The sequence below is a fragment of the Prionailurus bengalensis genome, chromosome A2, assembly GCF_016509475.1.
Source record: "Prionailurus bengalensis isolate Pbe53 chromosome A2, Fcat_Pben_1.1_paternal_pri, whole genome shotgun sequence".
Lineage (NCBI taxonomy): Eukaryota > Metazoa > Chordata > Mammalia > Carnivora > Felidae > Prionailurus > Prionailurus bengalensis.
Window position 1 is genome coordinate 7,806,048 of NC_057348.1, and position 23,577 is coordinate 7,829,624.

At 59.0% G+C, this 23,577-nt stretch overlaps 3 protein-coding genes across 5 annotated transcripts; all 3 read right to left on the bottom strand.

The window, feature by feature from the left end:
* Positions 1-2,516, bottom strand: ZGLP1 (zinc finger GATA like protein 1). The gene is made up of 5 exons (XM_043585909.1): positions 2,418-2,516; positions 1,776-2,188; positions 840-925; positions 393-486; positions 1-248 (listed from the first exon to the last, which is right to left on the bottom strand). The coding sequence occupies exons 1-5, from the start codon at positions 2,514-2,516 to the stop codon at positions 119-121; spliced, it is 822 nt and encodes a 273-aa protein (XP_043441844.1). The 3' UTR covers positions 1-118.
* A 509-nt stretch (positions 2,517-3,025) lies between these two features.
* On the bottom strand, positions 3,026-7,629 carry FDX2 (ferredoxin 2). 2 transcript variants are annotated; one of them, XM_043586495.1, is made up of 6 exons: positions 7,295-7,629; positions 7,154-7,208; positions 6,843-6,949; positions 6,438-6,583; positions 3,692-3,779; positions 3,026-3,457 (listed from the first exon to the last, which is right to left on the bottom strand). In XM_043586495.1, the coding sequence occupies exons 1-6, from the start codon at positions 7,468-7,470 to the stop codon at positions 3,301-3,303; spliced, it is 729 nt and encodes a 242-aa protein (XP_043442430.1). In that variant the 5' UTR covers positions 7,471-7,629; the 3' UTR covers positions 3,026-3,300. The 2 variants fall into 2 exon arrangements, with proteins under 2 accessions (XP_043442430.1, XP_043442431.1); XM_043586496.1 differs by lacking the exon at positions 6,438-6,583 and having other exon boundaries at positions 7,295-7,556.
* A 50-nt stretch (positions 7,630-7,679) lies between these two features.
* Positions 7,680-22,959, bottom strand: RAVER1 (ribonucleoprotein, PTB binding 1). 2 transcript variants are annotated; one of them, XM_043586492.1, is made up of 14 exons: positions 22,644-22,896; positions 21,004-21,070; positions 17,987-18,456; positions 13,772-13,963; positions 13,470-13,599; positions 13,031-13,125; positions 12,038-12,125; positions 11,533-11,744; positions 11,343-11,436; positions 11,131-11,267; positions 10,285-10,359; positions 9,644-9,784; positions 9,150-9,233; positions 7,680-9,052 (listed from the first exon to the last, which is right to left on the bottom strand). In XM_043586492.1, the coding sequence occupies exons 1-14, from the start codon at positions 22,860-22,862 to the stop codon at positions 8,906-8,908; spliced, it is 2,151 nt and encodes a 716-aa protein (XP_043442427.1). In that variant the 5' UTR covers positions 22,863-22,896; the 3' UTR covers positions 7,680-8,905. The 2 variants fall into 2 exon arrangements, with proteins under 2 accessions (XP_043442427.1, XP_043442426.1); XM_043586491.1 differs by having other exon boundaries at positions 11,131-11,436; positions 22,644-22,959.
* Positions 22,960-23,577: the final 618 nt, after the last annotated feature.

Consider the following 23,577-nt stretch of genomic DNA (forward strand, 5'->3'; position numbering starts at 1 on the left):
GAGGAAGGCTAGACCCCCAAAGACTCCAGCTGTTTCCCCACTCCTCCCAGGAGGGCTCCTGCCCATCTCCTCCCTGGAGAAACTGAGTCCGGATGGGCTCAGCTAGGTGAGGAAGGGCTTACCCTTCCTGGGCCGGGCCTTGGTGGGGGCCCAGGGACACCCCACATCTGCCACATAACTTCTTGGGGTGGACGCTCTTCCTGGGCACCAGCCAGCAGCTGGAGCAGCGGGTGCCATATTTTTTGTACCTGGGGTGGGGGGTACAAGAAACCAACATCAGATGCAGCAGGGGCCCAGAAACTGCCTCAAGGGAACCACTTTCCCCGAGGGTGTTTCCCTTCCCGGCACCCCACACTGGCTAAGCATCCAAACTCCTCCTCCGTTCTGAGGACCTGATACCACACGCATTGCAGAGAGGGGTCCCGTCTTCAGCATCTCTCCAGAGTGGGGTCCTCTGGGTCCTACAGGAAGCACAGCACCGGGGCCCTGAAGGGGCAGAGGTCAGGGTAAGGGGCAGAGGCCAAGAGTCTGGGCTCAGGAGGCCCGTGCAGGTGGGGCGTGTTTTTTGGAGTCTCGACGAGGGCCCCACCCGACTCCGGGCCAGCCCTGGGTATTACCAGATCTAAAGCAGAGGGAAAGCCAGGAAGGGAGACAGATGGCAAAGCTAAACAGAGGAGGAAACCGGGGGTGGGGGTGACTCAGCTCGAGTGGAGGGAGGTGCACCATGACTCCTTCTGGATGGGTCTAAATGGGGAAGCAGGACGGGAAGAAAGACAGAGACGATGGGAAATTGCCTCCCCCCCACAAATATTTATAGCTGTCAAGTCTCCGGGACTCACCCAGGGCCTCGCCGCCTCCTGAGTTGGCCTCAGGGCCCCCCGCAGGGCCTGTGGAGGGACCCTGGGAGCGGCTAGTGCAGGTCAGGCTGGAGAATAGACAGGAGTTAGCACTGGGGGATCTGTATCTCGTCCAGGGCAACGCCCCTCCATGATGAAGATGATTCACTGTCCAGGCATCAGGCATCCCCCAAGGAGGCTTCTGATGTCTGAAAGGCCTGACCTTGCCCCTCGTTAGCAATAATAATGGTGATTATCATATGAAGAGGTAGGAAGCCTGGGGCCAGCCTGCCAGTTTGAGATCCTATTTCTCCCAAGTCCCCACCTCGTGACTCTGGACAAGTGATCTCACCCTCTGCACCTCAGTTTCCAGATCTGTAAAATGGGATTCACGAGGCTTCAATGAGCCCATACACATCAAGTGCTGCCTGTTACCTCTTATTGTTGTTCCTGACAAATGGCAGTCATTAACATTATTGAAAAAAGTAACAGTAGCGGCGGTCCTCAGGATGGTCGGGCCCATCTCATAAAGCCAGTGACCGATGCTCGCCGACTTCGGCTCGGGTCACAGTCTCACGGTTCACGAGTTCGTGCCCCATGCTGGGCTCTGTGCTGATGGCTCAGAGCCTGGAGCCTGCTTTGGATTCCGTGTCTCCCTCTCCCTCTCTGCCCCTTCCCCGCTTTTGTGCTCTCTCTCAAAAATGAATACAGTGAAAAAAAAAAAAAAAAAAGAACCTGCGCTCAGACCAGAACGTCGCTGGATCAGAGCAGCAGGGCTGGGACGGGCACCAGCCCGAGGTCTTGCTCAGAGATGAGCCCTTTGTAACTGTAGGGCTGGCGTGGGCGTCCATGAGCAGATGCCTGGAGGTCCCTGCCCCCACCATTATCACTATAACTATAATTTGCAAAAAGGGCGCCCTCCTCTGGGCCAGCCCCTACCTGTAGCTGGCTAGGATCTGGAGGCTGGAATCCGGCTTTATTTGAAACTTCAGGGTCACCCCCTCAAACCGGGGATCCACTCTCTCAGCGCCCCGGTGGGGCTTTGACTGCTTCCGGGGCCTCCTCTGGGGTAGGGCTGAGGGGGCTGGGGGAGCCTCCGGGGGCCTCGAGCTGCAGCATTGCTGGCCGATTGGGGTCAGCATGTTCTCGGCATCCCTTGCCAGAGGCGAAGGTCCCAGAGACTCCAAGGCCTTCAGCTCCCGGGAGGCCCCCAGGGTTTGGGTGTCCTGGGCAGGGCGCTGGACCAGCCCCTCTGCTGTTTCTTGGAGAAAACGCAGGGCAGTGACGGAGTCCTGGCGTGCAGGCCAGAAGGACCTGGGGACAAGGGACAGTGTGGGCAGCACCTGTGCAGTCTTCAGAGACATGGGCTAAGGGGATTGCGTGGCCTCTGACCCCCATATGACCCCAACTCTCCCTGGGGACCAGAACTTCTTTTTTAAGCACCAGTAACTAACACCGTGACCCCTGGATAACCCCAGGAACCAGAGGTCCCGACCCTTTGACCACTGGTCAGGTTTGGGGAAGGGGCCGCTCCTTCACGCACCTGCCATTGGGTCTGGGGCATCCTGGGGTCCTTGGTGCCTGCTGAAGAGGGGGCGCCCGAGACGCCTTAGGGTCCAGACACGGCGGCGCCAGCAGCTCCTGGAGCTTGGAGAAGTCTGGGACAGGCCGGGCCTCCATCGCGCCCCGGCCCAGCCCCACCTCCCCCGCCCCGATCGCGCCCGGCCCCGCCCACCCTGGGCCCACTCGATGAGCCCCACCTGAGGGGAGCAGGACGCGCCTGGTGGGGGCGCCTCTGCAGAGGGTGCAATGAGCCCCACCTGGGCGGGGCCAGCGGGGTCGGGCGCCTCTAGCAGGCGATGCCCCGCACCGGGTTCCCAGCGCCGCGGGCCAGCCTCGGTGCCACTCTGGCCACCGGGCTCAGGTGGACTTCGCACCCCGCCGGGCCGGCCCGGACCCCTCCGAATCCCTCCGCGGCGGTGGGGGCGGGGCCTTGCCACGCCGATCCACGTGTGCTCAGGCCCCCAGGCCCTCTCCTCCCGGGAGGTTCCAGGTCTCCGCCCCGGTGGTCCCCCACCCCCGCGGCCCCCATCGCTGCTATGAGAGGGCAGAGTTGGGGGTCCAGGTGAAGAAGATGCAGCCATAGACCCCAGGCCTGCCCGCCCCCGAGGACACTCAAGATGCTGGAGGTCTGTGAGACAGTTTTATTGTCATTCCAGTCAGATTCCACCCCATCCACACACTGATTCTCCTGAGTTTGGGGGAGGCTCCCGGGCAGGGGCTGGTGCCCCTCCCACCCCCCACCCCACCCCCCACCCCGAGCCTGGACATGGGATCTGAAGCAGGGGCTTTGGGCTTCTGGCTGCTCCCAACATCTCTCTCGGGCCTGTCCACGCTCTGGGCTGGGCGGGCGGCTTGGCTATTCTTCCAGTCCTGGCCCCGAGGGCCACGACGGCTGCCCACGTCAGTGGGGCTTGGGGACATGGCCGTCCACGTAGAAGTTCCTGGTGATCTTCGGCAGGGTGAATTCGGCCCCTTCCAGCTCTGGAGTCAGCACGATTTGGCAGCCCAGCCGGGAGTTCTCCTGAAGAAGGGGGGCCATGTCCAGCATGTCATCCTCCCTGGAGCAAGAAGAACAGCCGTCAGCGGCGGGCACGGTGTCTGGCTGGCGGGGGCCCCGAAGGGCGGGCAGGAGCAGGCTGCCCAAATCCAGGGGGGACGGTCAGGGGGCAGCGCCGCCGCCGGCAGCCGCGAGGGGGCGAGGAGCTGGGGCTGCCTTCCACCGCCGGGCAGCAGGGGCGCGGACTCAGCGGCCGGGCCCTGCCGCGCAGGCCCGGGAGGGGCCGCCTGCTCACCGCTCATCAGGAGGAGGCAGGAGGTCCAGGTGGTCCTCGCTCACGTACACATGGCAGGTGGAGCACGCCAGGGAAGCTTCACAGGCCCCTGGGGGCAACAAGTGGGGACGTGCCGGTGAGGGACACGGTCAGGCAGGTGCCGCTCGGTCGAAGGCATGAGGGAGGAGAGGCCGTTCGTTTCACCAGACGCCCCTCCTCTCTACGTCCTCTGCACACGCACCGTGCCCCCCCCCCCCCCCCCCCCCCCCCCCCCCCCCCCCCCCCCCGTCATTCGCTCAGCTAGCCGTTCGGGAACTGCGGCTAGGCTAGGCCTGCAAAGGGACGTTCAGGGTGTCCTGTCTCCCAAGGACTCCCCAGTGGCCTACGTGCATGGCACCATGAAGGAACATGGACTTGACTTCAGTGTAGCTGAGAGGTGAAAACTCAAGCAGGGTCCCCATAGCCTGTAAGCCCTGGCTGGGACCCTCTCGCCGCACCAGGCAAGGGTGTACCCATCTCTCCGTTGCTCCTAAAGATGGGACCAGCTCACTCCACACCTAGTGTGGCAGGAGAAGAGATCAGAATATCAGGGTTGCAAGACGCAGAAACTGGGGTTTCCTGCTTTTCCCTGGACACATTCCCAACTTTTGGATTGATCACTGAGAACTGTGCTTCAGGATAATGTCCTTCCTGGCCTAAAACCTTCCAAAGGGTTTTCTTTCTTTCTTTTGTTTTCTGTTTTTAAGTTTACTTTGAGTGGGGCATCTGGGTGGTTCAGTCAGTTAAGCATCCAGCTTCAGCTCAAGCCATGATCTCACGGTTCATGAGTTTGAGGCCCGCGTCGGGCTCTATGCTGACAGCTCAGAGCTTGGAGCGTGCTTCGGATTCTGTGTTTCCCTCTCTCTCTGCCCTTCCCCTGCTCACGCTGTTTCTCTCTCTCTCTCTCTCTCTCTCTCTCTCTCTCTCTGAAATAAATAAATGTTAAAGTTTATTTTGAGAGAGAGAGAATACCAAGCAGGCCCCGCACTGTCAGCACGGAGCCCGATTTGGGGCTTGAACCCCCCAACCGTGAGACCATGACCTGAACCGAAACCAAGAGTCAGACGCTTAACTGACTGAGCCACCCAGGCACCCCTCCAAAGGGTTTCCATAGCCAGAATAAAACCAATCCTTAAGATTCTCCCGATCTCTCCCTCATTCCACATCAGCCACACTGGGCCCTCTGCTCAACTCCAACATGCCAACCTCGTCCCCCACCACAGGACCTCTGCACTTGCTGTACCCTTGCCCTGAAATGCTCTTCTCTCTACTTTTTCCATGGTTAGATCCTTCTTGGCTTCAGGGACCCAACTCCACTGTCTTCCAGTTCCCCCACCTCCGATTTCTTATCCTTCCCCCTGGCCTTGATGACTCTAATTTCTGCACGGCATTTACCACAGTCTAAAGTTCCCGTCTTAATCTCTGGGTTTACCTATGCTCCGTCAACCTGGCCTCCTCTCTGTGTACTTGGCACTGAGGCTGGCATGCTGTGGATGCTCAAGAGACACGTGTTCTAAGTGAATGGGACACAATTCTCTCTCCTCCAGACATGTTGGACGATGACGATGAAGCTGCAAGGCAGCCTCCTGACCCGGAAGAAGCTCCTTGGGGGACCTGGTGGCTTAGCTCACCCTCCCCATCTCCTGGGGAGAAAATGTCTGGGCCTTGAAGCTCCAGGTAGTCCCCAGGGATCTCTTCCTCAGCCCTGTTTCCCACCTCATTAGCATCCTCACCCCATGAGAGAGATTATCTAACGTAATAGTCCCAACTAGTCACTGGGCACTAACCACATGCCAGGGATTAAGCACTACTTACGAGATCTGTGTAATTCTCCATAGCAACCCATAGTAACTGAATTACCCCATATTATAGAGGAGGAAACAGAGGTCCAGAGATGTTAAGGACTCTGGTTCAGGGTCATACAGCTGGTAACAGGCAAAATTTGACCGTAGGCCACTTGCCTCGAAAACTCATGTTCCAATCTCTGTCCTGGTCTCCTGGTGACTGGATCCCAGAACAGAACTTGAAGTAGGCCTGCCATGCCCAGCCCCCCCAATACCTCCGCCCCCTGTAATGATTCAATACTTTAGGCTCTGTATTATATTCACCCAACCAGTAACCCTGTATATTTTTGTTTCAGACCGCCCTCTCCAGCTGCTCATGATATAATTACATGTATACTCGTGAGATCATTGTCCCTGTTAGGTTGAAACTGGTGTGAAACAACAGGGGCCTTATCTGTTTTGTACACTGTTGCCTGGCACACAGTGGGTATTCAATATGCACAGAAGAGCAGCACAGATTAGCGGCTAAAATAAACTGGCTTTGCATCTAGTTTTGCCACTTACTTGACCTTGGACTGTGTCAACTTAACCTGGGGCTCAGTTTTTTCACCTAAAAAATGAGATAATCCCCCCTATTATGTAGCGTTGTTATGAAGAGTTTATCAAGTCAAGAGCTATTTAACACGCTTAAGGTAATGTCTGCTATTATTATCTTTCACTCAACAGACACTGACTTAATACTTGTTGCATCTAAATACCATGACAGGCAACCGATAAGTGGCAAAGAGGGTTTCTGGTCTCATTCTGAGGACAGACGGCAAAATGGAAAGAAAGCAATGAGAAGTGCTACGGAGGCAATAAAGCACACTGAGAACCTAGTGTGACTGGGGATGGGGACGTTAACTGGGATGAAGGGATGAGATTGTCAGAAAGGTGACATTTACATTGAGACCTGAAGGATGAGATGGAGAGCCAGAAGATCTGGTGGGAAAGTACTTCAGATGTCTGGAGCAGCAAGTGCAAAAGCCCCGAGGCAGGAACGAACTTGGTTTTTTGTTTGAGGAACAGCAAGAAAGCCAGTGTGTCTAGACTAGAGAGAAGGAGGAGGAAGAGAATACAAGCTCCTGGAGGGCAGTGGTGGAAATAACCTCTAACAAATGCTCAGCAAATAACTGCTGAGTGAGTGAAGAGGTTTAGAGCTGGTCAGAGACATTGGTGAGGAATCTGGATTTTAACCATGTTTGATGGGAAGCCACAGGAGGGTTAAGTAATGGAGAACCCTATCTGATTTGTGGGTCTTTTTAAACAATGAATAAGGCCCTCCCCAATTCCCTGTGCCGGGCTCCCACCTTCCAGGTCCACTCCGTGGCGCTGGGCCAAGTGGAGAACATTGTCCCCCACTCTGCCGCTCACCGGAATCCGTTGGCCTGACCGGTCTACGAACACCACGTTCACCCTGGGGACAGATGGAGGTGCAGATGCCAAACTTGATGATGGACGCGGTGGCCCGGTGGAACCTACGGTTGGGGGGGTGGGGAGGGCTTGACGGTCAGGGGAATAGGACGACGTAGAAGGGGACAGAGATGAGGCTGCAGGGCAAGGTGGGGACCGGAGGGACCGCATGGGATAAAGAATGGGGGCCTTGTCCCCCTACACTCACACGTCCCCGGGCCGCTCGGGGCCGCCAGCTTCCTCCTCCCCCGCCGGGTGCGAGCCTGAAAAACACGGTTCGGTGAGCGGCCCCGCGGCGCCTTGCGGGGGTCCGACGGATGAACGCTAGCCCCCGAAGCGCCCCAGGTACCTGTCGCTCGGAATCCTCTGGCTGCCGCTGGCGCCGCCGCCTCCCCAGACCCCCAACTGCCTCCGGGCCGGCTCCACCAGGCTCCCCTGGCCGCCCGCAGCAGCAGCCCAGCACTCACGCCTCCCCGGGCCACGGAGGCGGCCATGACAGACATCACGTGACCCGGGGCTGGGCATGCCCAGTGGCAGCCGCGCGACCAAAGCGCCCGTAATTGCCCGAATATAAGCCCTGTCGTTTGCGTGGGGCTCGTGAGAGGAAGGGCTTCAGGAAGGAACTGCCAAGGTAGGAGGGCGCCAGGCTAGCTCACCCACACCAAAGCCCCGCGGGGCCATCCCTGACCTCCCACCCACGCCCACTGTTTGTCCCAAGAACCAGCCAGCTCTGCTTTCTTTAAAACCATTTACTTACAAACTTTAATTCAGCAAAGGAAAGTCTGTGAGAGAGGACTGGGGAGACGACACCCCCCTGGAGTGGATGTGGACCCCCCCAAGAGTCCGGGTAGAGAAGCTGGTGGCCCAGCCGGCCAGGGGGAGGGGCCCAGGCTCTCCTCAGGCCCAAAGGTCCTGCTGCTGGGCAAGGGCAGAGCTTATCCGCCTGAAGTTGCTGGACTCCCACTGGGCCCACAGGAGGCCGGGAGGCCAGCTCCAGGTGATCTAGCCTGGGGATGGAGAGGTGGAGCTCATCTTCAACATGGGGGGTGGGGGTGGGGGGAGACAGCAGAGGCTCAGTGAGATGCACAATACCCCACTCCCACAGACTGACAGCAGGACTGGTTTGAGCTGGCAGAGAAAACCCGTCTCTGCACCTAGGCCTGGGCAGGAGGGATGATGAGTTGGTTTGCCAAAACCAAGGCTTTGGCCTTTTACTGTCCCCAGAGTGGGGACTCTGGGTAGAGGGGCCCAATCCCCAGGCCAGAGCCATTTGGTCCTGAGTCAAGCTTCCGGAGCTCGGCATCTAAGAGGCTCTGACCGCAGGGCCTGGGACCCGGCTTTAAGGCATCAGAAGGTGAGGGAACTGTGGCAGGAGGCTAGGGACCCCGAGCTGGAATACAGGCCAGAGTGGGCGGGCAGGGGCAGGGCCACATCCATGCCTGCAGCAGACAGGACAGGAAAAGGGCTGAGCCATTTCAAACCGAAAGTGTGGAATGAAGGCCCAGACAGGCTGGACCTTGAAGGAATCAGAGCTGGGGGTCGTCCTGGATTGTTTAAAAAATAATACAAATTAGAAAAGGAAACAAAAGTCAATCGTCAAAGTTAAAAAAGGGGGACAGTCTCTGATCCTCACGGGAGGCCAGGGGAACCTCCAAGGCACTCGAAAGGCCAAGATACAGGAGTGACGAGGCAGGAGAGGACTCCCAGAGAGACAGACACAGGCGGATACAGGGGAGGGGAGAGAGAGCTGGCCAGGGCCCCTCTCTCTTAAGGCTGTAGAGTTTCCGTGCCGGGAGCTGGCCCCCAGACTCCCCCACACTCCTTGGGCTCCGGCTGGTTGGTCAACAAAGTCTTTCAGAGATTTTTCTATTACTGAAAGGGGGAGAGGGAAACACAAACAGAACACCAGAAAACCCAAAAGCAATTCGGTGCAGGCCCTTGAGCATCTGGCGCCGGCCCCTTAGAAAATCCTCTTGCGCTTCAGGTAGGAGTCTGCGTAGTGGCCGCCGAGGCCCTGGGAGTGCTGGCCGACGTAGCTGCCTTCTGGACTGGGCTCGGGCGAGGGCAGCAGGTGGGCAAAGCTGCGTTTCTGGCCACCCAGAGGAGTCTAGAGACAGAGGGGAGGGGGTGGCACGTCAGGGGCCATCTGGGGGCCACTGCTCCCCAGCCCCGCGTGCTCCCGTTGCCCCTCCCCAGCTCCATACCTTCAACAGGTGGCTGTGGCCATTGGGCCCAGGGCCGAGGCCCAGGAGCCCTTCTCCAGAGCCCAGTGGAGAGGAGCCGACCGCCTGGGAGACATGGGAGAGAGATGGAGTGGGAGAGGAAGCAGCCCCCAGGGTGAAGGCAAGGGGTTTCGGGCTCAAATCCTGCCTCTCCCACTCATTAGCTAGGACACGGGGGGGGGGGGGGGGGAGACTACTTCCCTCCTCTGAGCCGGTTTCTTCATCTGTCAACCGGGGCTAACATCACCCACACCGTGGGCTACTGGAGAGGGAGTAAAAGGCGGCCAGGAAGGCTGGGCAATACCAGGTGAGAGCCACACAGGTGTGGGGAGCACAGCCTGTTTCAGGCCGGCCCTGAGCAAAGCTGACCCCTGCTCTGTCACCACCCCAGGCTTGGCCCAGGCACCAAGGGTCACAGGGCCTCCCGCATCCTGCCTGTCCCTGGGGACCTGTCCTCAGCTGGGGAGGCTCCTCACCTTGTTCAGGTGGCTCTGCTTGAGGCCAGCCTGCAGGCCACTGGTGAAGTAGGAAGTGGGCGAGCCCGAATAGAAGTGGGAGAGGGGCCCCCCGCCGCCCCCGCCGCTCCGTTCACCAAAACCACTGGGCGGGGGTGACATCTGCAGAGAGGGGGCCGGGCTGAGTGAGACAGATTATTGAAGAATCCAACCCCTTTTGCAGACCCTCCCAAATGACACTGGGCTTTGTCCCGTGACTAGCTTTGGCCAACAGGAGGGTAGCATGACTGTAAAGGCAGAGGGGCCTGCCTCTGGGAACCTCCTTTCCTCTTGGGAACCCCGGGACCACCACCACACGCAGGACAGCATCACAGGATGGCCTGCTGGAGGATGGGCTCCACATGCAGCAGCTAAATCGCTGCAGCTGAGGCCTCTGCTGCAAGGTATGTGGCTAAAACCACTGCAGACTGCTGAGCCCCAGCTGTGCTGTCATGTGACTGTCACGTCATGTGACTGCAGAGACCCCCCCCCCACACACACACCAGGAAGAATGGTGAGAAAAAATGTTTGCTGTTCTAAGCCACAAAGTGGTGGGGCCGCTTGTTAGGCAGCACAGGCTAACTGATACACCCAGGAGGGGAGATGGACAGGGCAGCTCTTACTTTGTGTCGGCTGGGTCCGTGGGGCCCTAGAGCTGGCTCCCGTGGGTGGGAGAAGAGCCGCCGAGGTCCCACGTCCTGAATGAAAGTGGGAGAAGCACGCTGGGTTGGAGTCTGCACCAACCTCACCCCTGGCTGAATCCCACAGCACAGCTGTTACTGGGGAAGTGCCCCCGCCAAGAAGGGGCACGCTCTACTGTGTGGGGGCAACTTCCCACTGCAGGTGGGGCAGCTGCAGTGAGACAGAAAGTGTGCCCCATTGCCAGGAGTGGTGATACCCTGGCCCCAGAGATGGCTGCCGGGAAGGCATGTGGCTCCCATGGACCTAGGTGTTCGGAGTTCTTCAAGGCCGGCGAGGGATCCGGGTTGTGTGAACTCTTCTACATGTCAGCAGTGACGTTTATTTCAGCTGTTAAATTTTTTAAAACCCAACGTGGACCAAACGTAACATAACACAGGGGTTACACAGGTGGCCAGGCTGCAACGTCTGAGCTAGAGGAGGTTGGAATCATAGAAGGAGCAGCTCTCCAGTGACAGAGACAGGAATCAAGGACGGGAGAGCAGGACAGAGACCGACAAGACACTGATCCTGGTCTCCAAGGGGAAGCGCAGCCTAAAGTCTCTGGGGAGAAAAAGACAGACAGGAACCAGGTCTGATGGGCAGAGACAAACAGACAGGAGACTCAGGGCAGGGACAGTGTCTGGCACATTCTTCTCTGTCTCCCTTGTGCTTGCCGGGCAGTCAGTATTAGCGAAATACTCGTTTGGAGAATGACTTGCTATCAAGGGGACAAGGGGCCACGGCAGCGGCCCTCGGGAGGGCGGACCACATGGGAGCTGGGTACTCACCGAGGGGTAGTCGAAACCATAGCTGTCGGGCAGCCCTGGTTCGGGGGGCAGGCGGGAGCTGGCGAGAGGGCTGAGCAGGCGGGACTTGAGCTGGAAGGCTTTGCTGCTGCCACCACCTCCGCCACCGCCTCCGGGGGCTGGGGGGTGAGGCAGGTGGCCCTCAGCTGGGCGGCGGCTTCTCCCTGTGCCTCCCCAGCCCCGAGCCTCCTTACCCGCCAGGTTGCTGGCTGGGAGTAGGCTGTGTAGGTTCAGGTAGGGATTCAGGGGGATCCGGAAGTCCTTTGGGGGTTCCCCCAGCAGCGAGACCTGTAGCAAGAGGGCTGGGTTCGTGAGGGCCCCTGGCGGGCGGCACCTTGCGGCGGGGGAGGCTGGAATGGTACTGGATGTGGGGAGGAGCCTTACCCCGGGGGGTGGTGGCAGAGGCCCACTGTCTTTCTGGAGGCTTCTAAGGCCAGTGCCTCGGAGGCCCACCGGGGCAGGGGGTGGAGTGAGCTGGGCTGCTGGGGGACCCAGGCCTATGGCTTCCCGGTCACCCCCAGAGGGGCCAAGCAGTGGCGGCAGCAGAGGTGGTGGCTTCCCTCGCCGGGGTGGCAGCTCCGGGGGCAGGGCCCCCCCTACAGAGAGAAGGAGGTGTTGGTGTCCAACCACACTAGACCTGTCTTCCCGGGGCCCTGAGCTTGGACAAGGATCAGCAGGTACGTGCTGGGCAATGAAGAGACCCCTCTGAGTACATCAACTCCCAGGATGCTCACGGCCACCCTGGGAGGTGGGGGCCCAACGGACGGATGGGACTATTGAGACCCAGAGACAGTAGGTCATTTTCCCAGGCCCAGTGAGGACAGGGGCCTCAGGAAGAGAAAGTGGGAAGGGGCCCAGAAAGATGAGGAGAGGCGGGGGTCTGTGTTACCTGCAGACAGCTCTCCGAGGAGGGGGTTGGCCGGCTGGGCCCCAGGCTGAAGGGTGCCCAGGGGAGAGTCTCCCAGGATCCCAGGCTTCTGGAGACAGAGCACAATCAGCTGGAGATGGGCCAGGGTGGCCCGGGCAGCAGACAGGTGGCACCCAGGGTCTCAACAGTCACAACACCCAGCACACCCAGAGTGCAGGCCACGGCCGGTCACGGGCAGACGCGCACAGCGTCCCCCAGTGTCTGCGACATCTCAGCCATCACCCATCCAGCTGTCCCATGGGGACGGAGGGCCTCCTGTCTGCCAGGGCCCATCTGAGACCCCGGGGAGCCCCAGAGGGCGTGCACCATATGCTCAACGCATCAGGGCCTGTCACCCCACACAGGACAGTCCTTCCTAGGCACACTGCCCACACCCAGCCCCCCTGATTATTACGGAAGCACAGTGTCCAACACAGTGTGTGTACCAGCCACGCAAGGGTGAGCCCCTAATTCCCTAATCCCGTCAGTTACTGTCAGCCACACCCGTGTCACTGACGTGGCCCTGACAGACAGGTCAGCGGCACGTGTGTCCGTGTGCGGCGGGTCTGCTTGCAGGCGTGTGCGCATGCCTCCCGCGTACGGGTCTCCGCGTACGTGCACCGAGAGAGTGGTGACGTGGCGTATGTATTTCTATGCGCGGTATACCTATCTGTGTGTGCCTTGGTCTGTACGGGTCTCCCTGTATGCGCGCTGAGGAGGTGGGAGCGAGAGACCGCACTCCTCCCCCGCGAGGCCTGGACTTTCCTCCCTAGACTGAGTCCCTTCCTGAGTCCCGAGCGCCTGCGACAGACCAGGCCACGTACTGAGCCCCACAGACACGACCAGATGTCCCATCACCCCGGCGACGGCAAGCCCCCCGGCAGATGCGAGAAGGGCGTGAGGTGGAGAAACAAGGACTGGGGAGTCCGTGCGGACGAGGAGGTCCCGGGGGCCCCGGGCCGGGCACGCACTTACCTTCTGACTCTGGGTCTTCAGGGCGAGCTGCAGCAGTGCCGTGGACAGGGCCGGCCCGCTGAGGAGCGGCACGGCTGGAGGTGCGCCCAACAGGCCTGGGGGAGACCGGGAAGTGAAGAGCAGACCACAGACAGAAGCCTTTGCCCCGGTTAGGCGCAACCCGGGGCCCGAAGCTCCCAGAAAGCAACTGACGTGCCCAAAAAAGGGGCCCAGGAAAGGGAGTCTGCTGTGGGGAGGGCCGGCCCCTTCCCACCCCCCTTGCCTCACTCGCCCCAGTGAGGGGCTCAGGGCACCAGCTCACCCTGGTGACTGCCACTCACCCCAGCCCCTGCTTGTGGGTTCAAGTCCCTTATAGCTCAGATGGGAAAACGGTGTGGGGAGGCTGGGGTTCTGAGCGCGATGGGGACTGCAGCCGCCACTCTGCCCGGCCCCACCTTACCCTGCTTGCCCCCCGCGTTGCCATGGAGCAGGGGGTTCAGCAGCAGCTGGAGGGAGGCAGAGGGCCCCAGGTTGTTGAGCAGCTGCAGGATGTTGGGCTCGGGCAGGAGCCCTTTGCCCCGGTTGAGGGCCTGCAGAGAGAAACAGAAGAGCGGCTCAGGGCGCCACCCGGCCACGGGGAGGCCGGCTCGCCCCTCCCTCTCACCCCCAGAGCCCAGCTGGCACCCTGACTTTCCCAGAGAGGAGGGCTCGCCCCCCGGTCCCCCCCCCCTCCGGGGGCACCCGTCCCAGGCACACACTCACCGTGGCCTGGGCGGCGATGAGCGCAGCCAGCATGCTGCGGCCAGGGGGCCCCGGGGCACAGAAGGAGACTCGCAGGTGGCTGCCCCCCAGCGCCAGGCCGTCCGCCCGCTGCTGCGCCTCTTCAGCCATCTCTGCCGTCTCGTACTCCAGCACAGCGAAGCCCTTCAGCTGCCCATCCTGCCCATATGCCAGCTGGCGGGGGCGTGGGGCAGGGGGAGGCAGACGTGAGCACCCGAGTGACAGTGGCCACCCTCACACGGAGTGACCACAGCAACCAGACCCGGATCATGACAGCGAACTCCCCAGAGGGGGTGGGTTCTTGGTCCTACCCTCTTCCGAACCCTGTTCCTGCACTGGCTCATGGAATCTTCTCAATGGCCCTAGGAGGCCGCACCCTACCCACTTTTCAGAGGAGACAACTGAGGTTCAAATAGGTCGACGTGCCCAAGGTCACACAGCTGGTGGGAGGGCAAAGCTGGGACCTGGCCTCGCATGGGTCAAGCCCCCTGGGCCTCTCGTCAGCGCCACTTGGGGGCCCCGATGGGGGCTGCCAAGCACAGGCAGCCTCAGGGAGGCAGGATGGCACGCTCGGGTTATAGAGCTGGGAAGAGGACATGCTGGCAGGAGACGAGGTGGGTGGCTGCAAAGTGCTGCTCAACCACGAGCCTCAGGCTGAAGACACGGCAGCCGGGACCGGGAAGGACACACAGCCTGGGGGTGAGACAGGTGGCTCCAAGCTCGGGTTCCAGGCTGGCAGGGCCGGGAGGGAGGGAGGCCCCTCCACCTCCCTTGACGGCGGCCCTTTGGTACTTCAGGCCCACCACCCCTGATCCAGACCCTGGGGCCAGATGTGTTCCAGGATCAACGCTGTTTGGGAGAAAGAAGGATGCAGCCCGCGCTGTGTATCATGTGTCCGCTCCCCCAGTGGGGTCGAGGCTCCCATGAATCAGACACACAGATAACTCTGCAGCAAGGCACAAAGATAAAGGCCACAGATGGCCCCTTGTCAGGTCAGGTCAGAGCCCGTCACCAACTCAGGGAGCAAACCTCTGGGTTTTCAGGGCATTGTGGGTGCTGGAATTGTGGGCTGGTGGTGTCCCAGAGCAAGCAGATACTGGAAGGACACCCAGTGGGACCTTGCACACCCACGGGCTGGGTGCTGCAGGAGCTGTTTCACCACATCGCAGAGGCAGGCACCGTCAGCATGCCCACTTAGCAGGTGAGGAAACTGAGGCTCAGAGAAGGGCAGTCCTTTTGCTCAGGCCACAGAGCTGGAGCCGGCATCAGATGAGGCCAGGCTGATGACCTTAAGGAGACTACCCGCCTCACTGTGGCTATGGCGGTCTCAAGAACCAATGATGCTCAGGGTGCCTGGGGGGCTCAGTCAGTTAAGTGTCCTACTCTTGGTTTCAGCTTAGGTTATGATCTCACGGTTCATGAGTTTGAGCCCCACGTCGGGCTCTGTGCTGACAGCTGGGAGCCTGGAGCTTGCTTCAGATTCTGTGTCTCCCTCTCTCTTTCAACCCCTCTCCCGCTCATGCTCTGTCTCTCTCCCTCAAAAATGAATAAACATAAAAAAAATAATAATAATAATAATTAAAAAAAAAAAAGGTATTTAAGAACCAATGGTGCTGGGGTCCCTGGATAGCTCAGTCGGTTAAGTGTCCGATTTCGGCTCAGGTCATGATCTCCCGGTTTGTGGGTTCAAGCCCCGTGTCGGGCTGTGTGCTGACAGCTCAGAGCCTGGGGCCTGCTCTGGATTCTGTGTCTCCCTCTCTCTCGCTGCCCCTCTGCTGCTCATGCTCTCTCTCTCTCTCTCTCTCTCTCTCAAAAATAAGTAAACATTAAAAAAAAGAGCCAGCAATGCTCCTCCTGGTCCCCAGTGACGCACAGTGTGGTTTGGAACGAAGACAACGTCCATCCACAGAGGACACGGCAGAACCCACGAAATGGAAAATATCGCAGCCGCAACAGGAATGAGAAAGCTCTCATGCCTAAACACGAAAACGTGTCCAAGAAAGCGTGTAAGAACCAAACCAAAGCAGCCATGGCAGTATCTGGGTCAGGGAAAGGGGAACGCAAGGGCATATGAACATCTGCTTGAAATGCGTGATAAAATCACCCTGGAAGGAGACACAACAAACTGGTTTGAGCAGGGGCTGCAGGCAAAGGCGCTGCGGGGCCGGAGGGAGCCTTTGCCAGTGACCTTTCTGGACGTGCTGAGTTTCAAAACAAGACTGGACTGCCCATTCACAAAAAAAAAAAATAAAACGGGAAAGGCTTCTTACAACACCCAAGGTCTTACGATACGTGCTCTATTCATGTCTATGGCATCAGCATATCAGATGTGATGTAAATTGGCCTGTGAGCTACGGGATTTCCTTTCAACATCTCAGTTATGTTGAAAATGACACTCCCCAGCAGGACAGCAAACTCCCAGCTCAGCATCCAGCCTTCCTGGGAGGTGAGGGTGACCACCTTAAGAATGTGGACTCCCCGCACCCCCCGGGGTCAGCTGACTGACCTTGACTCCCAGCCCACCTTACTGGCAGGCATATCACTGCACATGCCCATCCCTGGGCCTTGTTTTCTTCATCTGCAAGGTGGGGCCAGCAAACGAACCCACCTCAAAGGGTGGTTGTGGGGATTCAAGAAGCTGCTCCACGGTGACAGAGAAAGGTTGTGCCCTAGGTGTGCACCTGCTCAGTGCCCGCACAGGATGGCTCCAGCCATCAGCCCACCTCGACTGAGCACTCCACCTTCACGTCTGACCAAGGCCCAGATGCACACCTTCTCACGACATAGCCTGTCTCACAGATGAATAGAGAGAGGGGTCAGAGGGCAACCAAGGCTTCGTGGCTCCCACCTAGGGAGATTAAGGCTCCAACTGCAACGTGCCTGACACCTGGGCCTGGCCTCCATTCAACCAGGACACCTACTGTAAGTGGAAGAAGGAACAAACAGCCAGTCACAACAACCCAATCACAAAACACTGTCAGCCCCATTTCCGGATGGGGAACCTGAGGCTCAGAGTGAGAACTTGGTGGTGGTCGTGGCCCTGCTGTCCTACCTGCAAGAGAGGATGTCGCTGTCAAGCTAAGTCATCTGTCCTGAGCCCCACCAGAGAGCCTAGCACACGGCAGGAGGCCTACCCAGGGACAAGCACACAGGAGATCCCCAACGGAAAGCAGCAGCATGACCAAATGCAAAGGGAGCAAGGAGAGGGGTTCCTAAGATGTCGGGGTCCCCAAGATGTCGGGGTCCCCAGGCCCCACACTCCCTTTACACAAGGGAAACGGGACGCACCCGTGGCCACAGAACCGGGGTCAGAGCCATATACCAGCCTCCACCACGCCGGCCTGGGGCTCTGGAGCCAGGCCACGGCACTCCGATCCCGGCCCTGCCATGCCCTGGCTGTCCAGCCCTCGGCAGGGCGCTTGAATTCTTTGCGCCCCCTGAAAATGGGGATATCAACTGCTTCTCTGGGCTGTATTAGGATGAGGGGATTCCAAGGAATGTGCTCGGTGGGTGCTGAAGGAATGTCCCTGCTGGGGGTCTGCGGGCGAGACTATCTGCCGGCTGAGAACCGGGCCTGGCCCGTTCTCCCCACACTGTGCCTGTGCCGGGGCTCGTGCCGCACACAAAGAAGCGCATGACAAATGTGACCTGAATGAACCAGAGACCATTTGGCCAACGTGATGTGTGCGTATCGACTCCTTTCTTACGGAGGAGGGAAACCAAGACTCAGAGTGAGTGAGTGACTGCCCAGAGCCACAGAGCACGGCTGGAATCCAACCAAACCCAACTTCCTGACCTCAAGGCTTACATGGACCGTGGGCTTCTCTTGAGCCGCCTCCTTCGTGCCAGGCCTGGGAGCCAGCAGGCACTCGACAAACCTGATCAACACGAGAGCGAGAGGCAAGCGAGCCTCGCACTGACCTTTCACCAAGGTGGTCTCACCTGCGTGTTATACGGAGGACCGAGGCCACCGAGATTAAGCAAGTCACTAAAGGGTTCGCAGGGATTTGAACCCCAGCCATCTGGCTCCTGGCTGGGCTGTCACCCCCTATACCACGTGGCTTTTCAAACAAGAACCCCATTCAAAGTGGCACTGCCGCTGTCTTACTAAAAGGGACCCGGGAGATTAGGAAAGGCAGGTGACTTCAAAGGGCCCCTCTGAGGTGCGCTGGCCCCTGCACTGGGCGCAGGGCTCACCTGGCAGAAGGTGGGCGTGTGGACCGCCGACAGCGCCCGACGCAGGGCGTCCACGTCGCTGAAGCCGGGGGGCAGGCGGTCAACACAGAGGCAGCGGGAGTGGAGCAGGACGGGAGTCAGCTGCCCCGCGTCTGTCCAGTGCACGTAGAGGGTGCGCGGGCCCAGCGGCTTGCCCAGCAGGTCCGACTTGGCACGGGCGGCCGAGTCCTTCTTCATGTACTCGGCGAAGCCGTAGCCCTTGGAGTGGCCGGTGCGCTCGCTGTAGACCAGAAAGCAGCGCTCCAGGCTGCCGAAGGGCCGCACCAGCTCCTCGAACTGCTGCTGGGTGAAGCTGGGGGGCAGGTTGGCCACGCACAGCAGGGCGTCCGTGGGCTGCAGCTGCACCGACAGCTCCCGCTCCCGCAGGCGGCTCTGGTGGAAGGCGCTGATGGCAGCCTCGGCCTGCTCCCCGTTCAGCAGGGTCACGAAGGCTGCAGCGGGAGGGGGAGGAGGGCGGGGGTCAGCGGAGGCCGACCCTTCACCCCGGGGCCGCCCGCCACCTCCCTTTAAGCCTCCTCGTGTGACTTTGGGGTATCCAACAACCGGGACATTTCAGGCACCAGCCGGATGGGACGGTTGCCAGCCTTAACGACTGCTACAGGCGTCTCCTGCCTCCGTGAGGCCTGCTTCCTGCCCCTCGTCCGCGCTCCCAACCCACAGCAGTGCTCGCCTACTGCGGGCCTGGCTGGGTCCTAAAAACTTGCTAACTCAGGTGACACACGGGAGTGCTTAAGCATGTGGTCGCTGGGGCCGGGGTTTCCGCTCCAGCCCGAATGGCTCTGGGGTCTCCGTGTCTTCACGTGAAATAAGAATAACGTATTCCTGCCCGCCACCGTCTCGCCAGCAAGAAAAGAGGCCCAGAGCAGCACCTCCTGCCCGAGTGAAGGAGTCCGGACTTGAACCCAGGCAGGCAGACCCCAGAACCCTGCTCTGCACCCCTCCCTCACCACCTTTCCAGGCCACCAACACCTCTCAAATCCAGGCCCGTCACCCGCCACAGCCTCAGCCCCCACTGCCACTCCTGGTTTGCTCTCTCCACCCAGGGAACTTTTCAAAAGGATAATCAGATAATGCCACGCCGGTGCCCAGGGGTGTCTCACTGCAGGGGCCAGTGGCTCCTGCGTGGCCTGGCCCACTGGCCTTGCTGGCCCTCTCCCACCTCTTGCTGCTACTTCCTGGACTGTGCCACGCACACTCTGCCTCGGGCCTTTGCACCGGCTTTTCCCTGAGCGTGGAACACTGACCTCCAGGATTCTTCACCTGGTTAACTCCAACCCACCCTACAGTCGGCCTGCAAACATCACTTCCCCCACAAAGCCTACCCTGACTGTTCCTGTTTCAGATCCCAGCTCTGTGCTCTCACAGGGCTCTGCAGTTTCTGGTCCAATGGTTATTTCACCTCCACGTTTGCAGCGGTTTGAATAACAGCCTTTTTCACAGACTAGACTGTCTCCATTTGGTTAACAGCTATGTACCCAGTGCCCAGCACAGGACATTCAACACTCATTGTTGGAAGACTTTATGAATGAAAGTGTCATTTAACTTCTGGATCCTCAATGCCTCGCACATACTCATATTAGATGCCCAGTAAATACTTCTGACTCATTGCCCCTGTCAATATTTTACTAAGCACCTACTAGGTGTCAGGCTTTTTAGGTATTCTAGTGTGTTTGGCCTCATGAATAACTCAAGCAGGTCATGCCCAACCTGCCGGTGAGAAAACTGCGGCTCAGGAGGGTACATCACTGGCCTGTGGCCACAGAGTGAGGATAGACCGGAACTTGAACCCAGGTCGATTAGTCTCCAGGGCCCAAGATCTTAACTACTCTAGGCTGCAAGGTGAGTCTCGAGGGGTTACTTGTCCTCAGCTACTTCTCACCCATCTTATAGATTGCAAGAAAAGGCCCTGGAAGGTTTAAGGCAGAGACATCCACAGAGAGCTTCCCATGCAAGGGGTGGGGGTGGGGGTGGGGGGTGCCAAGGCTGACAAGACCCATCTTTGTTCTCAGGGAACCAACCACTCGGTGTGGGAGGCAGGTGAGTGAGAAAGTGACAATGGTCCAGGGTGACAGTGCCATGACGGGTGTGGTGTTCAGGGCACTGTGAAGATGGCAGAAGGGACAGCTAAGAACACTGGGAGAGGGTGGGGAACCTGGGTGGTTCAGGTCAGTTGGGCATCTGACGTTGGCTCAGGTCATGATCTCACGACTCGTGGGTTCAAGCCCCTCGTCAGGTTCTGTGTTGACAGCTCAGAGCCTGGAGCCTGCTTCAGATTCTGTCTCCCTCTCTCTCTGTCCCTCCCCCACTCACACTCTGTCTCTCTCTCTCTCTCTCTCTCAAAAATAAATAAACATTAGGAAAAAAAAAAAAAAAAAAAAGAACACTGGGAGAGGGAACAGCCTGGAACCTTATGGGTGCCCGAGGTGCTGGTGAGGCTGGGGCACATCCCTGCAAGGCAGAGTCAGGAGAAGGCTCTCGGAGAGTTTTGGAGAGAGAAGAATAATCAAGGTTAGGACCAGACTGGATCAGATTTGCAACTAGATCAGAGCTGGCTACTGGGGGAGGACAAGCAGGGGCTTGAAGTCAAGGAGACAGAGAGGCCAGCGGGAAGCTGCCAGTTTGGAAGAGATGGAGAAGGTACGGATCGGAAGGAAGCTGAGGGATGGAAGGGCACCGACTGTTCTGGAGGGCTTGAAAGGAGAAGACCAGACAGGCCTGGGTGACTGGCTGGCTGGGGGGATGGGCACGGGAAGTGGGGAGCCCAATGCCCAGGTCGGGCAGCCCAGGGGAGGAACACCAAAGCTGCCCCGCAGTGGGTACCCAGGATGAAAGACAGACTGGGACAACAGTCTGTCCTGCCCTGACCTAGGGGACAATGTTGGGCCTGAAGTTCAAGAGAGGAAGCACTGGGCCTGGACCCTCCCAGCTCGAGGGACTGTCACCTCCTGCCACTAGCCCAACCCACACGCCCCACAAACCTGTCCCTTTGTATTTGTCCACAAAACAGTACTTGAGCTCATAGTCGCTGAGCAGGTCGTGCACTTCCTGCGGAGAAAGAAGCCAAAGGATACGGAGTCACCAGGGGCTGAAGGGAGCCACCCAGTGCCACCTCCACATGGACCAGCTAAGAAGGCAGATCAATTACCAGACCCGTTTTACAAAGGAGGAAACACGCTCAAAGCAGTTACTTGTTCAAGGACGCTGAGGCCACTCCTGGCAGAGTTGGGATGCAGAGCCTAGCTGCAGACTCCAAGCTTTGAACTAACACAACACACCGAAGAGTAAGCTGGGTCTGAGTTCAAGTCCCAGCTCTGCGGTATGCCTCTTAGGGAAATAATTTCAACCCATCTGAACTTCAGTTTGCAAGTCTGACTCTTTCCGACAACCGGACAAATTACGCATTAGCCCATTTTGTAGATGAAAAAAAAACTGAGGCTCAGAGAGGCGAAGGAACATGTCCAAAGTCATGCAGTTGGTCAGGGCAGCAGAGGGAATGCCACCCAGGGGTACCTGACTGGGGACCCTGTGTGCTTAATAAGCCCACACTGCATGGCTTCACCTGCCTCCCAATTCCCTTGGGCTGACAGGGCTGGCCTTCTTGCAAACCAACGTTGAGGGCAAGCTCTGAGCCAGCTAATGCCAGACACACTGTGCACCCCGCGGGAGATAAAAGTGTTCTCACCGGAGAGACAGTAAGCACTAGGAGGACCAGCTCTAGAAAAAAACTAGACCATGCTTGGTGGCACCTGACCTAGGTCTGTCGCCAAGTCACACCCCTTCCCTTCTGGGACTCCACCAGCCATGTGCCTACCTACGGGCACGGAGAGTCAGTGGCAGATGTGCGGGTGGGTCAGAGAGCAGAGATTTTCCAGCAGCAGGGAGAAGGAACTCATCCCACTGCGGCGCGGCAGGGCAGGGCCGACTAGATGCAATCTCCTTGGGTCCAAAGAGCACTGGGAAGCCCTGCCCCATGTAGGCCCCAAAAGAAGGGCACCTCGGGCCAGATTAGTGTGAGGTGGGGGGCAAAGAACAGTGCCCCCCCCCTTTCCTGCAGGTCTTTGAGCTGGGGACAGGAGTCTCTATTTTTCCAAATTAATCCAGGGGCTTTGGGGAAGAAAAGACCCCAGAAACTACTACAACTTCCGGATCTCTCAGAGGAGTCGATAAACGCGTGCTACGGAAAGGCTTACTCTAGCCAACCCTGAAACTTCTGGATACGAGGTCCCGCCACCCCAAGGTAGAGGGGGTGGGGAAAAACACAATCAGAGGAAGGACCAACTGCCATCCCTACTTCCACGGCCCCATTATAGCAGCCCATTCACAATTCCCAGCAAGGCCAAAGTTGCCCGCCCCCTTCCATTCCCTGTCCCCTGAGATAACTTGGTTTCGTCCAAGCCCGTGGTCGCCCCTAGCAACGTCCTCCCTCACTCCAAAGTTGGTTTCTCCTTCCATCACCGCCCCCCCATCCTGCTCTTGGTTTCTCCCGAACCCGCACAGATCCCGCGCTTGGACTCTCCCGCCGACGCCCCTCAACGGAGCCCAGTGTTGGTGTCGCCCGGTTCCCCCCGCGCACGCGCACGGTGGTATTTCCCGCCACGCTCCCCCCCCCCCCCCATACCTGGTTGGTCACGTCCCCCGGGAGGCCCCGGATCAGTATCTTGCGGCGGTTACGGAACTGGCGCTCGGTATGTTCTAGGCGTTTCCGGATCTCCTCTGGATCTAGCGGCGGCAGTTCTTCTTCGGGTGCCCGGCGCTCCGCGACATCGTCAGCTTCAACCTCGGCCCCAGTCTCCGGGCTCAGCGGGGGCCGGTGAGTAACGGACACGTCGGCCGCCATCTTGGGAAACCCGGCGCCTTCTGGGACCAGCGAGCCTGGGCGGAGCGGCATAGAGCGGCAACGAGGGCGCGCCCGCCGATTGGCCAGGAGAAGCCCCACCTCCTTTTCCACCCCCTCGGCCCATTGGCTAAGGCCCAGCCCGCCTCTCAAGAGTTCAAGCCAATTCTGGGCGCCACAGGCCCCACCCCTTTCTGCCAATAAGTTGTCACTCAAAGAGGGGCGCCTAGGTGGCTTAGTCAGTTAGGCATCCGACTTCCGCGCAGGCCATGATCTCACAGTCCGTGAGTTCGAGCCCCGCGTTGGGCTCTGTGCTGACAGCTCAGAGCCTGGAACCTGCTTCGGATTCTGTGTCTCCTTCTCTCTCTGCCCCTCCCCTGTTCATGCTCTTTCTCTGTCTCAAAAATAAATGTAAAAAATTAAAAGAAATTTGGGGTGCCTGCATGGCTTAGTCGGTTGAGCATCCGACTTCGGCCTAGGTCATGATCTTGCAATTTGCAATTTGCGAGTTCGAGCCCCATGTCAGGCTCTGTGCTGACAGCTCGGAGCCTGGAGCCTGCTTCAGATTCTGTGTCTCGCTCTCTGCTCCTCCCCTATTCACGCTGTCTCTCTCTGTCTCTCAAAAATATATAAATGTAAAAAAAAAAAAAAAAAAGATTTAAAAAAAAAGTTGTCACTCGAAGGACGCAAAGCACAGTGGGTGAGCTCCTTAGCGCAA

What these genes read in the sequence shown, in the direction of transcription:
- ZGLP1 (XM_043585909.1), bottom strand. Translation starts at nt 2,516, where the DNA reads ATGGAGGCCCGGCCTGTCCCAGACTTCTCCAAGCTCCAGGAGCTGCTG. An exon ending in CAGATCCTAGCCAGCTACAG is followed by an intron (nt 926 to 1,775) that starts GTAGGGGCTGGC and finishes TCTATTCTCCAG; the next exon opens with CCTGACCTGCACTAGCCGCT. An exon ending in AGGAGGCGGCGAGGCCCTGG is followed by an intron (nt 487 to 839) that starts GTGAGTCCCGGA and finishes CTGCCCCTTCAG; the next exon opens with GGCCCCGGTGCTGTGCTTCC.
- FDX2 (XM_043586495.1), bottom strand. Translation starts at nt 7,470, where the DNA reads ATGCCCAGCCCCGGGTCACGTGATGTCTGTCATGGCCGCCTCCGTGGC. An exon ending in CCCGAGCGGCCCGGGGACGT is followed by an intron (nt 6,950 to 7,153) that starts GTGAGTGTAGGG and finishes ATCTGTCCCCAG; the next exon opens with GGTGAACGTGGTGTTCGTAG. An exon ending in CTGCCTCCTCCTGATGAGCG is followed by an intron (nt 3,458 to 3,691) that starts GTGAGCAGGCGG and finishes TTCTTGCTCCAG; the next exon opens with GGAGGATGACATGCTGGACA.
- RAVER1 (XM_043586491.1), bottom strand. Translation starts at nt 22,913, where the DNA reads ATGCCGCTCCGCCCAGGCTCGCTGGTCCCAGAAGGCGCCGGGTTTCCC. An exon ending in TGAAGACCCAGAGTCAGAAG is followed by an intron (nt 12,126 to 13,030) that starts GTAAGTGCGTGC and finishes CTCTGTCTCCAG; the next exon opens with AAGCCTGGGATCCTGGGAGA. An exon ending in AGCAGAGCCACCTGAACAAG is followed by an intron (nt 9,234 to 9,643) that starts GTGAGGAGCCTC and finishes CATGTCTCCCAG; the next exon opens with GCGGTCGGCTCCTCTCCACT.